At 41.1% G+C, this 17,870-nt stretch overlaps 3 protein-coding genes and 1 non-coding gene across 9 annotated transcripts in view; 2 read left to right on the top strand and 2 right to left on the bottom strand.

Moving 5' to 3' along the window:
• The window catches only part of zdhhc8b (zinc finger DHHC-type palmitoyltransferase 8b), a 65,756-nt gene extending 59,378 nt beyond the window's left edge, over window positions 1-6,378 (top strand). The window contains exons 9-11 of the mRNA XM_018668466.2: window positions 354-460; window positions 607-1,673; window positions 2,252-6,378. Of these exons, the coding sequence (XP_018523982.1) occupies window positions 354-460; window positions 607-1,673; window positions 2,252-2,384 (1,307 nt within the window). The 3' untranslated portion in view covers window positions 2,385-6,378. The remainder of the gene's footprint in view (window positions 1-353; window positions 461-606; window positions 1,674-2,251) is intronic.
• ranbp1 (RAN binding protein 1) lies at window positions 5,469-10,000 on the bottom strand. Its single transcript, XM_018668479.2, has 6 exons — window positions 9,838-10,000; window positions 8,166-8,299; window positions 7,838-7,995; window positions 7,520-7,648; window positions 7,323-7,391; window positions 5,469-6,721 (listed from the first exon to the last, which is right to left on the bottom strand). Exons 1-6 carry the CDS (start codon window positions 9,850-9,852, stop codon window positions 6,570-6,572), a joined length of 657 nt encoding a protein of 218 aa, XP_018523995.1. The 5' UTR covers window positions 9,853-10,000; the 3' UTR covers window positions 5,469-6,569.
• Window positions 6,932-7,064, bottom strand: LOC127143226 (small nucleolar RNA SNORA77). Its single transcript, XR_007814496.1, has one exon. It is a non-coding gene; the product is annotated as a small nucleolar RNA SNORA77 (small nucleolar RNA).
• A 1,331-nt stretch (window positions 10,001-11,331) lies between the features above and the next one.
• On the top strand, window positions 11,332-17,870 carry trmt2a (tRNA methyltransferase 2 homolog A). Of its 6 annotated transcripts, none has more exons than XM_018668470.2 (12): window positions 11,332-11,449; window positions 12,570-13,199; window positions 13,616-13,724; window positions 14,024-14,205; window positions 14,317-14,431; window positions 14,756-14,871; window positions 14,957-15,068; window positions 15,273-15,395; window positions 15,821-15,896; window positions 16,304-16,420; window positions 16,506-16,602; window positions 17,303-17,870. In XM_018668470.2, the coding sequence occupies exons 2-12, from the start codon at window positions 12,577-12,579 to the stop codon at window positions 17,487-17,489; spliced, it is 1,857 nt and encodes a 618-aa protein (XP_018523986.1). In that variant the 5' UTR covers window positions 11,332-11,449; window positions 12,570-12,576; the 3' UTR covers window positions 17,490-17,870. The 6 variants fall into 6 exon arrangements, with proteins under 6 accessions (XP_018523986.1, XP_018523985.1, XP_018523987.1 ...); XM_018668469.1 differs by lacking the exon at window positions 11,332-11,449 and adding an exon at window positions 11,983-12,068; XM_018668471.2 differs by lacking the exon at window positions 11,332-11,449 and adding an exon at window positions 11,991-12,060.

A 17,870-nucleotide genomic window follows, 5' to 3' on the forward strand; every position in this document is an offset into this window, starting at 1 on the left:
AGTTGAGTTCTTTGAATCTCCCCCAGAGACACTCCACAGCACAGGAGAAAATACTTGCTTAGAAGTACCTTTGCTGTTTTGCGATTTGTTCAAGTAGTTTGTCAAGAATAGACAGTGAGCTATTGCAGGTCTCAAATGTGTTATATTAATTTCAGAATGGATTCTTACCATCTGGCTACCCAGCCACTCCAATTCATTTTCATTCTGATATGTGTGGATATCAAGAACCTAATCCCCCCTTTACTCTGGTAATAGAATTCAGCTCTGTCTTTTAATCAGAGCTGTTATAGTAGTGTCATTTATTTTATCTCTACAGTGTTAACCCTGGTCTTCTTCCTATGTGTGTGTTGTAGAGAGTTCTCTTTCTGGTAAGACCCACCCCTCCACTCCAGCCATGTACAAATACAAGCCATCCTTTGGCACCATGCCGAAAGTCCACTACCACACTGCTGGAGAGAAGGTAAGACATGATACAATGTTTAGTAGCTCCGCTGTAATTGCCAGGAGTTCTGGTGCAAAAGGATCAATTGCAGCTGTTAAGGATTAGAATTTTGTTCATATTTCAACTAAGATTTTTGACATGATACTTTGCTGTTTGGATCTCAGATTATCATACCAGATGACCGGAAGACATCGGCCATCTTGGAGGAGGGTGTCCGTGGTCATGACTACCGATCTGAGCCAAATCTGGACCTGCCTGAATACACCAACGCTCCCCTCCACCGCACCTTCCAGTCCTCTCCCCTACAGCTGGACTCTGACCCCATAAACTCCCGCACTCTCAGCCTGAAGCAGGGTCACCGTCGGCCAGAGAAGGGCCAGCTTCCAGCCCTGCAGCCGCATACAGTCACATCCACCCCCTACAAGAGTGTCTTCTCACCCAACACACTCTCCAACCGTAATGGTAGTCTGTCTTACGACAGCCTGCTCAACCCCACCATATCCCCAGCCACTGCCAGTGAGTGCATGGCCCATCGTGGTATGCCCTCCATGGGGTTCCACTCGCCGTACCTGCCCACCAAAATGTGCCACATTCGGGAACCTGAAATGCAGAGGCAGCAGGTTGCCCCTGCCTACAGTCCAGTGATGCCACCCAGAGGAGTGGGCAGGCAGTCCCCTCACCCAAGGGACAGGGACCCATCCCCGGTGCGCTACGACAACCTCTCTCAGACCATCATGGCCTCCATCCAGGAGCGAAAGGAGATGGAGGAGAGGGAGAAGCGGCAGATGATGCATGGGCGCTCCCAGACCCACATCTATGCCCAGGACTCTGGTGTGTTTGATGGGGGTTATGGCCTACCCTCCAATGCTTGCTATCCAGATGGGCCTCGCCGTCCCGGTTCCAGAGGCCCAACACCCCCAGCCTATGGAGGTTCCAGGGACAACCTGATGGGGGTTGGGCTGGTGAGCTATGGCCAGCGAACCCCTGTATTGCGCCATGCTGGCTCCACGCTGGGCCGTGCCCCTAGGACTTCATCCACCTCCCTACACACAGATCACAGTAGCACCAACAGCAGCCAGAGCAGGGCCACTGGCCCTGAGGGCCCCTATCGCTCCCCAGCCCACCAGCCCCACTCCCCTGCTATGCCTCGATCCCCCTCCTACTCTCATCAGAAACTCTCCTACATCAATGCCCATGAGAGGACAGACTCACCTCGTCTGGGGGGCCCAAGGTATGAATCCTAACATTACTCCTGTGGGACTGCATGCACTGTACTGAGCCAGTGGGGACTGATGGGTATTGAATGTATTCCCACTGGAAACCCAGCTCCTTCTGCTGGACATAGCCAGCAGGTCATGGGCTCTAGTGCACTAGTCCTAACTGAAGCAACGTGTAGCATTTGTATGAGATGTATGGTATATGTCCAACTGTTATGTCCATTTATTCATGAGTTCTGTCTGGTGTGAATTCTTACATGTTTTGTTCTGATTTGTATGTTTGCCTTTCTAGTAAAATATTCATTTTGTATTATCTCACAGATGTCAGATAAATAAAGTTGTGTCACTCCTCTCACTTCTTTTTCTTTTGCATGCTTTCACCTGCTGGTCTAACATTTCCAAGTCTTTTGTTTCACTAACAAGTACACTCTCAAGTAATCCTCTATACTGTGATTCTGTTTTTGTCATTTAAAGCTGTCTTGTTCCAGACATCTTACCTGCATGTTGTCGCAATCCTCATTGTTTGGTTTGTGTTGAATCTCTTTGGCTCTTTGTGTTGAATCATTTTCTCTGTTCTTCTCTTTCCATTCAGAGAGGCCATGAAAGTTAATGGGCAGATGGACTGCCATCCCAGTACCCAGGGTACCACCCTCAGTCCCAGTCGCCACAGTAACGTCAAAAAGGTGACAGGCGTAGGAGGCACCACATATGAGATATCAGTGTGACCAGGGACATCCACCTCCAACCACAACGTTCACCCTGCTACAAAGACATTCACTCTGTTATTTTGGTGAAGTCTAGATAACGGCCAGTCAGGGGCACGCAGCACTCCCTGTTTTGGAGTTATTGTCCAATCAGAGGGTCTGTCTGCTCTTGTGCAGGTCTGTCTAGCCAAATGCCTGTGTATGTTTGTACCCAAGGGATTGGTTGTCAGGTGATACTGCTGCAGTCTGTACTGTATGTGTGAGGAGTGTCTTGTCAAATTAACATTTTTGTGGCTCATCATCTTTGTTGTAAGAGTGAACCGTCCAACAAGATTGTCAATGTTATTACTGTTGTCTCTCAGCTGTGGTCATGAAGCGTACATTGTTCCAAATGTCAGACAAACTTTGCTCCAAGAGGCGCTGAAGGCTGAACAAAAACACTACAGACGAACACTGATATCCTCACTATGGACTTCTGTGAGAAGAGACTAATGTCAATTCACCTCAAGAAGTCAAGGTGCTTCACATTAACCTGTTACTGTTCATGTCATCTCCAGCATACATGGTGGAGTTGTACAGCTTTGAGAAGCGATGAGGACAGATCAGTTAGATTAACCGCAAGTGCAGGAGTGAAACGAGAAACTGGGAAAGGGGGTATGAAGGGGAATTTCATTGGATCATGTCTGGTGGTTGCATTCCAAAATTCATTGAGAAAGGCTTGGTATTAATTAAAAGTAAAATAAACAGCAATTTCATCTTAGTGCAAAAGAATTTTCTCAGGAATGAATGCAAGCAGCGGAAATGTTAGATGATATGAAACCACAAATCATGAATGTCTCCTTCTTTGTCTCAGTCGAGTGCAGATATTTAGGGCTTGAGAACAGCTTAGCCCCCTTTACTCCCTTCACTAAGGTGCAGTATGTCATCATAGGTTTCTGTTAGTTTTAGTGAGTTTGAGTTCAGTTAGTTCAACATGACCCATGACACAAGAGCTGGGCTGAAATATGCGCGTTCTGAAAGATCAGAATACCTCATCCCAACGGTTCTCACAGAGTTCAGAGTCCAGCCTTGCACAACCAAAACAACTTTTCTGTTTATGTTATGTCTAAAAGAAAAAAAGAAGAAGAAAATTAGTTTAGTATTAAGTTATGTTTGTGTTATAATCATAGGATTGGAAGGGTGAAGAAAACAAGCCATTGTCCAACGTAGTAAAATGAAAATAACTGGTCCCCGTTTATTATTTTGTAGGGTTTTTTTTAAATCAGTTTGTTTCCTTTTTATATACCCAACCTTTCAAAAAACTATGTTTGATACATCTTTTTTATACACATACTTAAACCTGGAATGGATGTTTTATTTTGAGTGGAGTTTGTGTTGATAAATTATATATTCAGTAAATAAATGAGATCATGAATGATGGGTAAAATCCATATAGTAAATATAGCTTGTTATACCTTGCAGTGTAAAAAATATATAGAATGAAATGTAATTAGCTGATATGTGATGTTGAGAACATGAAATATTAAAGTCACAGTCTTTGACTTGGTAACACTCACATGGTCCACGCGGACTTGCCAATATGTGCTGTTCCCAAGCCAAGGATTGGGCTTTAAGTAGAAGCAGCCTTGAGCTTTCAGTGCCAAAAATGGCTACACACCCCCCTTAATTTCTCAGACAGCAAACAGGTCACATCATAAAAATGGAAAATGTCAAATCAAATTGCAGCAGCTGTCTGGTACAGCTTTGGTATTGCCTGCCAGGTAGAAAGGAACTTTTTTGTTGCTGTTAATAAAAAAAAATGTGTCATAACATTTATTACTTTTGACCATGCAAAATGAGCTGAAGTGGAAAGTTTTTATTTATATTTTGCATCAACTGAATACATCAAAATATGCCAGAATTTACTTGGATGTGGTAATTTGTTCCAGCTACATTTGCATAAAGAATAAACCATTGTTGCCTTTTGAGAGGAAAAGTTAAGTTTCATACACAATGAAATGTGGCTGTTTGAAACACTAAGGGACAATGAAATGCCATTTGTGTTTTGTTTCTAGCAACAAATGGCAGGACTGACACAACTCAGACTGGATAAACAATAGAAAGTTCTGGAAGAACAGTCAATGTACAAAGTGATATGTGATCAAGCTTATAGTAATGAGATTACTTTTTAAAGGATTTTTTTTCCTTCCCATTTCTGATCAAGTTTCCTTTCTCCAGAGATCAGTGTGTAAAGGCTGGTAGCTGTGGTAGAGTCTTGCTTGGTTGGATGTTACCAAAACTCGCTGTAGTTACAACCTTCTGACTAGTGTGGTCTCACTTTCAAGGTCTCACCCAGCTGCCTTACCAAGGACACAGTAATGTGAAGTAACACAGGATACTCTATTCATGTATTTCTGAATTGTTAAAAACTACTTCTGTTAAGGCTGTGGTACACAGGGCTACTTTTATGGCAAATCTGATGAATGTCAGTGAAACAGCTAACAGGAGCATCTTGAAATACCTGACCAGACCGTTAGCTGCTAAGTTGCCTGAATAGACCCTCGTTTGACCACATATCAAAACACTGTCGATGTCATTCCTCTTTAAGATGACTGCCAATTAGTCCAGTGTTCTTGTTTTTTGGGGATGGACATCACTGCAGGTCAGGGGCCATTCCTGACAGTCAGCAATGAACCTGTTCTATCAGCCACAAGCTGTTTTGTTTTCTGAAACTCAAATAGAAAGTTGAGTATGTATTAAAACAATAGAATATACTATAAATGTACACGCGTTCCTATTTTTGTGAAGAGGAAATATTTCCCATTGACCTGAGCAGAGTAAATAAAGTTTCCATCTCTTTGAGTGAATGAGATTAATTCTTGTTATTGATAAAGGTAGAACGAGGGACACTTGCACAACACTGATTAAGTTTGTCTTACTACAGCTATTTGGTAACAGTCTCTATAATTCAATCAAAATCTATGCAGGATTGGTAGTTTGCATACAGCCATCTTGTTTTAACTCCTGCAGCTATCAGCACAGTCATTTTAATACACATGGGATGTTTTTCATGACATTTGATCATTAGCTATAGCAAGAAAGGATTTTTATATGAATGCAAACATGTGGTCTTTGACAGCTTTTATTCGAAGGTGGAGGAAACATTTCAAATCATCTGAGTGCAAATGAAAAGCAACATTTCTTCCATATACATGTATTTACAGATGCACTGGCACTTAGATGCACTTTAGAGGCAAGGTTAAGAACTTAATTAGTGGAAAGAAAAGGAGAGGGTGGTGAGCACACAGATCAGATAGGGCACACTCTGTTACATATACTCTACATGCTTTTAAGTTTGGGAATGTTATGATCTAAAGAATACAAACTCCATTTCCTGGCGAGGAACTTAAGTCAGAGCGTAGCTGCACCAAACTCTGATGAACCGTTCACTTTGGACTTAATGGTTTCTGAGATATTTAAAACTAAAAAGGAAAAAAATGAAATGCTTAGCTAAGTGCATCTGATCTCCTATCAGTCAGGTATCAGTGCATACTACGATCTGCAGCATGCATCTGATGCCCCTCAGCTGTCTGGAGGTGATTCCTCTTCTATTCAGTTCCAAACAGAACTGATCAAAGAAGGAACCGAGACAGAAGTATTTCTACAAGGCATCCACTGAGAAGTCTTCGCCTTGCTTGCTGTTGCTAACAGTGGAAGCATGGACAGTGGACAGGGTGAGAAGGCCCACTGAGATGAATCATGGGATTTTATATTTATAATGCACCTCCGTAATGCCTGGTCCCTGACCCTGTGCTGCTGACAAGCAGGCTACATTATCCTCTCCCCCTACAAACAAACTCCGCTTCAGAATAACAAAACAAAACAAATACCCCAATGTGGGAATTATCACTATCACACGCCTCTTTTCACAGTTAGTCAAATGTAACATTGAACTGTAGATGACAAGGATGGAAAGTGTGGCATTCCACAGTGCAAGGAGGGAAAGGGATGGGAGGGAAAGGGCTTTTTTTTTTTTTTCATAAATTCTCTATCTTGTATTATTTTTTTCTCCCCAGTGGCATCAAGGACTTGTGATCTTGAGGCAAAACAGAATAAAAAAAAAAAACTAATAATATGCAAGTGTCCAAATTCAGTTCATTTAGAGTCTATTGTAGAAAAAGAGGAAAAACTGATAAATTGAAGATCAGCAAAGCAAGTTCTTGGTTCTCAATTCTTCTCCTCAGCCTTCACCTCCTTTTTCTCATCTTCTTTCTTCTCAGTCTCCTTTTTGTCCTCTTCCTTCTTTTCTTCTGATGCCTTGTCTTTTACAGAGAGCTCCTCTAGCTTCTCAGCCACCTTGTTTGCACTATCAGTGTTGCCTGTGGCAAAACAGTGAAATATGCTGTCAACTGAAAAGCCAGTGGGTTCAATCATAAGTCAGCTGCATGTCCTCAGAATGCCTGGCATGTGTGTTTATCTTTAGAGAAAACATTCTTGCCATTTTCACTTTGCATCTCGACTTAATACTCCACCTATTTGCTACTGTGGTCAGATTAAAAAAAAAAAAAAAAAGTGTGAAAAGTTGGAATTGTAATGTGGCAGAACATACCAACACCAGCCAGCCTGGCAACAAGCCAGTGAAGTGTTACATTCTGCACATTCATGTAGCAGACAGAAAAAGTCCCAGGCTGGAGGGAGCAGCGAAGAACAGAGTGTGTCTGCATACCAATTAAACACGTAATGCAAAATGTAACGTTATCCCTAATTTGAATAATCACTCAAACTTGGGTACGACAGTGTGTTGAGGCATCTGAAAGTAACAGAATATTGGCATGTTGCAACACCTTGTAAACCACTGCACCAATTTGTGAAAAGGCACTACCATGTTTGTCAAGGAACATATTTCATCTCACCTGCATCCAATAATACACATATGTATTATTATAATACAAGAACGTCTTAAGTTTAAAATTCATGTACCTGTTCCCTCTAGATTTTTTCTGACCTCCTCCTTGCACTCATCGAACTTCACCTTGAACTTCTGAGCATCTGTAAACAGAACAAAGAGTTACATCACCAAGCTATTGTATGATGGTCAATGAGGCTGCTTAATCATGCTGCACTAACAAAAGGGGGGGGGGGGGGTCTGATATTGGATTAGATATATGAGTACTTACTTTCTGCATTTAAAAAGCGTATTGCCAGGAGTTCAGGTTTGGGGCATTCGTCAGCATAGTCTGCTAGTGTGTTCCACACCCATGCCCTGTCACTGCCAGCATTGGGCTTCAGCTCCATCATAGGTATAACTGTGGTTCACAAGAGGGAGAACAATATTTGTGTGGTCACTGACACTTTTGGAGATTATATCTGGAGGTTTGTCATACACTGGCTTTTTAATGTTATTTATGTTGATTGCTAATATTTGTTTTCATCCTTTAGAATATTACATTGTATGGTGACACAGAATAACAGTTTAGTCATATTTGGTAACTCACTGTGATGATTGGCACAAATCTTCAAGGTCCGGTCTCTCCTCATCAGGAGGCGGATTGTGCCCTTCTCTTTGTGTTTCAGCAGCTTGACATCACCAGTTCCTCTCTCCTTCCACTCTGGGGGGTCGTTCTCAGAGGCAAAACGATATAATTTAGCCCGCCTGGGAAAACAACATTACACTGCATTAGCAGGGTGCCACTCCTAGTAAAAAGACACCAATGTACTTGCTTTCCAAACAGTCACATACTGGCAAACAAAATGTATATTAGATAACATCTGTATGACAAATAACATGCCAGTCAACAAAAGAAAACTGTAATTGCATATTACATTTTGAAGAGTTCTTCCTCATCCTCTTCTAATGTTTTCACATCCTGCTCAGGAAGGGACACGATGGGCTCAAAGTGGGGATCATGATTAGAGTCCTCTGCACTATCTGCAGTGGTATCGTGGTCATCCTGGTCCTAAAGGGAAAAGGAGCCAACACAAAAAAATGCACTAATGCTTGTTAAACATTCAGAGTAAATTTAAAGTAATTAGGCATGTGGTATGAGTCAGAGTGATTCTTGAAACTCTCTGGTACAAAGTGACTTCTGACAACTGACCAACAGGCCATGGATGCTTCAATAGAGGGATTTAAGAGCTCATTGGTTAAGTATAGCTTTTGTAGGGGAACTGGCAAAGCCTTTTGTAAATCGCTGTTGCTGAGCTAAGCATCTTTAATGCTAACAGAGATTACATGTTCTCACATAGTTGTTTGTAAGATTAAGTATACAACACGAATATGGCAAGAACATACATATTCTTCATCCAAGAGTAACTGAGAACAAAGACGACTAAAGTAATATATGAAAAAGTGTGCACCCTCATGATCTGTAACAAAGCGTCCCATGTGCATAGATTATGCAGTATCATTAAGAGGAAACGAAGCTGAGCATACGCGGGAGATTTTCCTTTTCTTTTAAGTGGCAAACCTACTTTTAGACTATTACGCTCACGAGCTTGTTGCTAGTTAGCTGAATGCCAATACAAAGTCTTTGCGACTTGGCTAACGGAGGTAAGCTAAATTACTGCTACTGACATTAAAGACAACACAATAAGTGTATGGTTAATAAAATGAAGTAACTGGCTTGAATGAGTAAATTTATGTATTAAAAGTTTTGCCTTGACAGGGTTAGATCTTACTTCAGTAATGTTAATAAATTGTTGTTCAACTTTCTTCTTCTGAGACAACTCATTGTGAAGTTACCTAGCTAGTTAACGAGGCCTTTCACGAGCAGGCTAGTCGAGAGCTAATGGTTGGGCTTCTTGCACAACGGTGTGTGTCGCTAACTAATACCACAGATTTTTTTTTACAGGGCCTTAGGTGACATAGTTTTTTGGTAACTGGCATCCCATTCAGTCTTACGCTTGTTACTGTTAACTGTCCGAGAATACGAAGCCGCTGTCTCCAGCGACCTGCTAAATATACAGCTAACATTAGCCAACTAATGTTAGCAACTGTTGTGCTTGGCAGACAAAGGCAGAGAACCCTGCTAACCTCGTTGTCTTTAACCAGCCGGTTACATGTAGTTTACCCTGTTCAAACAACTGACGACTGCGACAGTTAAGTCAAATCATTCACTGTGTCGTGCTCGTTACCCTATGATCAGAGTAAGAGGCTAATGTTAACATGCTGACTGGCTGCACAGTCCCGAGTACTTCTGAGCTCGTCAATGTTAACTATGAGGGAGGCACAACAGTATTAAATCTCAAACTAGACACCACTGGAAATGTCTAACTGCCGAAAGTTTTGAAGCTTGCATTACACCTTACAGCCTTGAAAACATACAAGTTAGCTTTTCTAGCACCACGAGAGACAACATCATTGTCGGCATTTCTGGCTCGCAGATTCCTTGACAAACTTTGACGAATTATGACACGCAAAATACAATGTTTGTCACAAAATTCCGATTTCAAGGCAAACATAACGCATTAGATGACCTAAAATGCGCGACCTTACCTTCGGGTCTGCCATATTAATGTAGATGTTTGTAGATTATGGAAGTAGTTTGATAGATTCAAATCCCAAACTGGCCGCCGTTTCCCCTCAGCTACTCTCACTTCCTGCTACAGCTTTCGCGCGCCGAATTTCCTACGTATGCCCGCGCCCACAGTATGACAGCGCGCGCCGCCTCTCTCTCTCGTTTGGTACTGTGTATCCATAGACTGAAAAAGAAAACAAAATGCGGTTATGAATACTTCTATCCACTGAGAGAAAATAATAAGTCAAACTGGATCAGCATAATCAAGTGAACAAGGCAAAAACACAAGTGCTGTGATGCAGTTAAGAATTGTGTGTGTTGTGATTTTTAATACTGAAATCAGCTGTGGACCTCTATATACCCCTTATTACACCCTCTGTGCATCATACACTGTAGGTAATTATTAACTTGACTAAGCAGTAAAATGCAGCATCATTTTAAAGTAATATTGGCCTTTAACTAGATTTTAAGATGGGGTACTCACAGCCAAAAATGTAATTCTGTAGATAACCCCAAACTGCCATGTGGTGAACCCCCTGAGGGTCCTACTCTTCAAGGCAGCTGCCTGCCCTGCCCAGCTGGTGGCCCAGGCTTGTACACTACTGTTACAAATCCATATGGTTAAATCTCAGTGTTGTGCATGTTAGGGCAAACATACGACAAGCTGAATGAGTCATTCATTTTTATTGTTTCAATTTCCTTTTTATAGACAGTTGTAAATATGAAGAACTGATAATAAACAACAAACAATAAATGTAATTATAATTAATAATAACTTTTCTTACAGTTTGCACATTACAGCATAGACCTTTTTCAAAATATACATTTTGACCCATTACGGCAGGAAAATCACAGGTTTAAGTTAAAATGTGTCTGCATTCCGTTTAGGTGAGTGAATGAATATAAATGAAGGGCTTCAGTTGCACAATATTGATTAGATTTAAAGCCTCACTGAACAAAAATATCAGGCATTATCTATTTCAACACTGAATCCTGACTCCACTTCACTTATAGTTTTACTTTAGTTTATGAAAAAACAGAAAAAGCCTCTGCTTTTTTAATGGTCTGTTGATGTGTATTCGACTGTATATGTGTTATTTGTGGACTTTACAAAGAGGGCACTGCACATAGAGATGTAATAACATTGTTTTATGTGCACTTATATGTATAACATACAAAAATTGTATGTTTTATATTCATATATTTACATAGCCTGTTCTCATTTGTTCAAATATGTCTCATCATTTGTTAGATTTCAGCCGTCTGACCTCTCTAACTTGTTTGAAGAGGAGGAGCTAAACACTCTTAAGAGCTCCATGAGGGAGTACTTTACAGAAGGAGAGGGGAAAGACAGCGGCGTGACCTCTCTTTACTTTGTCAGAGAGGGTCAAAGGTGAGAAAAAAAGCATTTAATAACTGGCAGTAATGAGAATAACACAGTCTATTCAGCTAAACCTGTTGTGTTTTTGGCTGTGAAGGAAATCTCCTAACCCAGAGGACTTGCCCTGTGAGCTGGTGGCTGGAGAGAGCTGCATTCATGAAGAACTGCTGGGTCTAAAATTCAGAATATCCCCTCATTCCTTCTTCCAGGTAAGAAAGAGGCTTTCCATCAGCACACAATGTTTTTTTTTTCAGCAAATCCATGCTTTTGTGTTTATTCTTGGAGTGGTGTATTTTATTTTATGACTCAAATGATGGTTCCAGCTGTGGTTTCTATTTTTGTGCTTTTGTGTGTGACTTTGCAAAGATGCACTGCACATAGAGATGTAATAACATTGTTCTATGTGCACTTGTGTGGAGATTTTCCAGCAAATTATTAAAATATTGTATGTTTTATATTTATATAGCTTACTCAAGTTTGTGAGTGTTTTGTGTTTCACCTGGCTGCAAGACATATTTTCCCTTAAAGACAAACAGAGACAAATAACAAAAGTTAAAAGAAGCTGAAAAAATATTGTTAAATGGAAACTAGAAATCCTCTCAGTCGCAATTTTAATGAAAAAAAAAGTTCAAAACTTGAAAAAAAGTGAAACAAAGTGTAAATGAGGCTGTGGGGAAAATCAGAGATGCTTTATATCTGTACCGTCTCTACAGAAATGACGACTGTCGCTTTAAAAAAGTTCAAAGTTCACGCTACACGTGGTTAAATCAACATGGTAGCGCCCTGTACGTGTTGGTGAGAAGTGGAATTGAAAGTAAATGTAAGGAGGTAAGGAACTATAAACATGCGGACCAACGTTCAGATATTGGCAGATGGCAGATATTTACAACGATAGGAAACTGTACGTTGTTGGATATTCAAACAAATACTAACGAAGTGTTTTCTCCAAACAAGAAAGACTTCAGTGAATAGTTCATGTAAATCTCCACCTCAGTCTCCAAGCAAACAGTAGAGACGTACATATGTATGCGGTCTTTTAGCGTGACACACAGCCCAAACTCAAGTATTTACATGTCGTATTTTAAAATTTAAGTGCTCCGACAGTAGTTCTTCTCATCTCCAACGTTACATCAAGTTTGAAGTCAACTCGGAAACCAAACGTGATATTTTAGCACAGTCTGTCCGGATGAACGGTCGTTTAATTGTGACAAATCGTGTAAAAGACAAATAAAAAAGTGTCTGGTGACGTAGACGGAGCTTTTTAATATATTTTTTTGAACATGAGCTCAATTTCAGTTTGCTAACCGGATTGTTAATTTTACCACCCAGCAGAGTGATGGCAGATGTTAGTGGCAGCCCCATGGCTGATGTACCACCCTCAAAAGAGGAGAAGCCCGATGGCCTCCCCCAGGACTCCAGCAACGATGACGAAAAGTCTGATGCCAGAGCTGAAGATGACAGTGAGGCAACCTCTGACCCCAGCATGTACCGCTACATCAAAGAGGACCTCTTCACATCTGAGATCTACAAAGTGGAGATCAGGAATCTGCCCAAGTTCATTGGCTTCAACGACCTGAAGAAGTTCCTGGCCAAGCACAGCCTCAACCCACACAAAATCAAGCTGTTTGGCAAGCAGACGTTTGCTTTCGTCACCTTTAAGAACGAGGAGGAGCGCGACAAGGCCATGAAGATGGTGCATGGCATGCAGTGGAAGGGCCAGGTGCTGAGCGTCAAGCTGGCCAAACCCAAAGCAGACCCCATCCTGCGGAAGAGGAAGCAGGAGGAGGGAGAGGGCGCAGGAGGGCAGCCCCCAACCAAGCGAGCAGACGGGGATGAGGAAGAGGAGCCGCTCAGTGTCCAGATAGCCAACGTGGTGACTCCTCTGTGGAATGTGCCTTATGAGGAGCAGCTGAGGAGGAAGGAGCAGGAGGTGGTGGGGGTTCTGCAGAGGCTGGCCAAGTAGGTGGTGTCATTTATATGGGGTCACACCATATTACCACAGGCATTGTTCAGCAGCAACAGTAGATGCTGGCCAATATGTGTTATTGAAAGGCATTACCAAGCTTTTTATGGAATCTCATGACATTTAATTAACATAATTGATTTAACCAACATTTAATAGTTTCAACTCTGACCACCTTTCATTCAGATCTATGTGGAAAACACTTGAATCAGTATTGAGAACTTTACACTCTCCACACTAGAGGTTATTTTGATGATGTTATCTTCATTATTGCAGAATTAACAGGTGGATTCTGCAAAACCTCTGAAGAAAACATAATGGGAGAAAATGTTGTGTTTTTGCAGTAGAATATATCCACATCATACAGTTTACACATGGTTTCAAGGTAAACACAACACTGTTTCCTTTTCAGAGAGATCGGAAGCACCAACAAAGCCCTGCTGCCATGGCTGTTTGCACAGAAAGGGAAATACAACAAAATGTGTTGTCCCCTGGAAGCTATTCAACCATCCCCTACACAGGTATGGTTTACCCACTCGGTCTAACTCAGCTCTCATTTTACAGACATCCATGCAGCTATAGGGCATATTTTTAAGGCTGCAACTGAGATTAAGTATTCAAAAGTCTCACAATGTCAAAGCTATTTTATATTCTTTAAAAAGGTATAATAACTTAACTTATAACCTTTATTCAAACATTTTATAATGTTTCATATTATTTCCATCTCAGGAAAAAATTTAATTTTAATTAAATCTTGAAGTGCAGCAGTATCTAATATCCCCTAATATCTCCTGTTCACTCTTTACCTATATCATGGCAGACAGAGTACAGAAACAAGTGCGAGTTCCTCATCTCAGTGGGTGCGGATGGTGAGGACAAGACCATCGGTTTCCGCCTGGGGAAATACAAAGGAGGTTCCTGTGCTGTGGTGGGGCCTGCTGAGACCTGCCATGTCTCAGCCGAGGCCAAGAGAGTGGTCGGCGAGTTTCAGAAGTTCATCAGGTGTTAAAATGTCTTAAAATGTTTTTTTGTGTATGTGTGTTTTAAGAACATTAAGTCTTCACACACCTATTTCCTCTACTGCATTTAATTTTGCAATTGTTTTGCAAACAGGACAACACCGTACTCTGTGTACAGTCCTGAGACATATGAAGGACACTGGAAGCAGCTGACTGTACGGACTACGAGGACCAAACAAGCCATGGCTGTGGTGTTCTTCAACCCACAGGTAACAAAATGCTCTAAGTTCAACCATGTCTTATTTGTTCTCATTTGCTGAATATGTCTCATCATTTGTCATCTGACCTTTTTTAATGGTCTGTTGATGTGTATTCGACTGTATATGTGTTATTTGTGGACTTTACAAAGAGGGCACTGCACATAGAGATGTAATAACATTGTTTTATGTGCACTTATATGTATAACATACAAAATATTGTATGTTTTATATTCATATATTTACATAGCCTGTTCTCATTTGTTCAAATATGTCTCATCATTTATTAGATTTCAGATTTCGTCTGACCTCTCTAACTTGTTTGATGACTCCTAGAAACTTGAAGAGGAGGAGCTAAACACTCTTAAGAGCTCCATGAGGGAGTACTTTACAGAAGGAGAGGGGAAAGACAGTGGCGTGACCTCTCTTTACTTTGTCAGAGAGGGTCAAAGGTGAGAAAAAAAGCATTTAATAACTGGCAGTAATGAGAATAACACAGTCCGTTCAGCTAAACCTATTGTGTTTTTGGCTGTGAAGGAAATCTCCTAACCCAGAGGACTTGCCCTGTGAGCTGGTGGCTGGAGAGAGCTGCATTCATGAAGAACTGCTGGGTCTAAAATTCAGAATATCCCCTCATTCCTTCTTCCAGGTAAGAAAGAGGCTTTCCATCAGCACACAATGTTTTTTTTTCAGCAAATCCATGCTTTTGTGTTTATTCTTGGAGTGGTGTATTTTATTTTATAACTCACTAACAAATGATGGTTCCAGCTGTGGTTTATATTTTTGTGCCAGAGCTCTAAAGCCTTCATACACAAAATGTGCTGGTGTTAAGTGTGTCTGTGTTACCTGGCAGGTGAATACAGGAGCTGCAGAGGTGCTGTACTCTGCTGTGGGCGAATGGGCCCAGCTGGATCAGGACAGCACAGTATTGGATGTGTGCTGTGGGACAGGAACCATTGGCATCTCTCTGGCTAAGGTAATGTTTGATGTTTGTATCAGTCATATATTGTGATAACCAAAGCAGACTGGCAGGTATGCAGCCCATTCTGTCTTTATTTAGACAGTACTCACCAGACACAGTTAAGTGTTGTGTTTGAGTTATGATTACATACCAGTGTACACATAACAAGGCTCTGCAAGTTCTGACAAACTTTGTGACTAGTACATACATTATACACATCCTTCCTGCTGCATTAATTGATTCTTTTGAGCTATTTGGAGGAGAAGAACTCCACAGCATGTTGGCACACACACACAACCCTGACATATTATAACCCTATGAATTTGTTATGGCTAACCTATTAGCAAACAGGGAAAATATGCTTGTTGTTGATAACCATTTGAAAGATGAATGACCTTTTAATGTTGTATTTGTATGGACTTTCTGACTTTTGTCTCCAGAGGGTAAAGAAAGTGATTGGGATCGAGCTGTGTCAGGAAGCAGTGGAGGATGCCAAAGTTAATGCAAAGCTCAATGGTAGGACACTAGATAACATCACGCAGTCTGAAATGAAAATTCTCTGATGTTGGAATAGTGACAGGATTGAAAGAACCAGGAGATTAAATTTTGTATTGTAATTCTTTCCCAAAAGGAGAAGCATTGAGAATGTACAAAGAGCATAAAATCCATTATAATGGTACTCACCAAGATGGCATTGGTGTTTAGATGTTTAACTGTTATAAAGAATGCCATCTCACCTAAATAGTATTCAACATTAGGATAAAAATGGCACTTTTACAGAAAATGTTAATAGAAGTTGGTTTTGGTATATGGGCAACATGTTGCTCTGGTTTCACAAATGAACCTTTAAACCAACTGAATCATCTTATTCAGTTTATTCCTTGTGCAGACTGATGAACTCAGTTTTTGCTTTGTGTTTTAAGGTCTAAGTAATGTTGAGTTTCACTGTGGAAAAGCTGAGGATGTGTTCCCCAACATTCTCAGTGCTCTTGTGTCGCGCAGTGTCACAGCCATTGTGGATCCGCCGAGGGCAGGCCTACGTGAGTAAACAACTACAACTTGGGAAATTTAGCTCACTTCCAAGATGTGTCTCATATTACAACGATTTGTTTTAACTGAACACAGATTCCAAGGTGATACTTGCTATCAGGAGAGCAGAGCACCTGAAGAGGCTGGTTTATGTGGCATGCAATGCAAAGGCAGCCATGAACAACTTCATTGAGTGAGTCGTAATGTCTTTTAAATTGGCCATTTTATAGCAGTTGTTAGCTTTATACGGAGCCCCCTAAGGGACATGGGGGAATTTTTTTTGATGGGTTAAAAAAAAAAAAAAAGACGATTTTTTTGCGAGATCTTGCAATGTGTGGTTGAAGAGGACCAAGCGGTGTAGACCGGCGTTGTTTAGTTGCGTCAGACCACCGTTTGTGGTTCACGTTCATAAATAGAGAGTCGTGGAGGACGATTTGGAGTGTTTCCTGCATTTGAGAGAGGTCCCAAATGAGGACATTATGCAGATGAAGAGAGACAAGGTGGGCATAAAATTCATTCAATAACTGTCTCTCACTAATATCGAACCCGTGTCTACTGCCAAGCACTGTTTTAATATCTTTGTATTTTAGGCCCAGGTAAAAATAAAACTCAATAAACTTCTCCCACTCCATTGTTGTGTCTGTTTTGTTTCCATTCTGAGCATGGATGACCTGGAAGAACATTGCTCTTAATATATGTCTTTTTTTTTTTTTTTTTTTACCCATCAATTTTTTTTCCCCCATGTCCCTTAGGGGGCTTCATTGCTTTACCATAGTGATGTGAGTACAAGAAAACAAGAGTCAAGGCAAATAGTTCTGCTCTCATGGCAGCTGTCATTTAGAAAGACCAGTTCTATAAAATGATTAAATCTTTATGTTGGAATTTTCTCTCAGTCTGTGCAGAGCGCCATCCAACAGAGTTCACGGAGCCCCGTTCCGTCCAGTGCGAGCCATGGCCGTGGATCTTTTCCCTCAGACCATGCACGTTGAGATGCTTCTCCTGCTGGAGAGAGTGGACTACAACTCCCAGCAGCAGCAGCAGGCCAGCAGCAATCAGGAAGAGACAGGTTCTCAGCCTTAGAAATGGACCCTCTACAGTTTGATAGGTAGCATGGGCTTTTCCACACTAGCAACGTACACACACAAGTATTCCAAGGAACCTTGGCAAGATTTTCATCATCTGCAAGGTCTTACACACTGAGACGGTCAGTTCATCCAAACAGCCTAATATTAATAAACTCTTAGTGTTACTATAGTATGTTTTGGACTGTATTTGCATAACTGAGCTTTACGGACTGTACCTTTGCCTGCTGCCTTTTAGAGCATTTTTGTTGGATATGTCTTAAGACCATAAAGCTACCTAGATTTAAATGGAGGTTTTTGTTTCAAACTCTGATGCTTTGTTCAACTATTACTACTACTTTTTCATCGTTCAGTGGCTGAATAAAACAAATCCCCTATA

Source organism: Lates calcarifer, linkage group LG13, assembly GCF_001640805.2.
Source record: "Lates calcarifer isolate ASB-BC8 linkage group LG13, TLL_Latcal_v3, whole genome shotgun sequence".
Lineage (NCBI taxonomy): Eukaryota > Metazoa > Chordata > Actinopteri > Centropomidae > Lates > Lates calcarifer.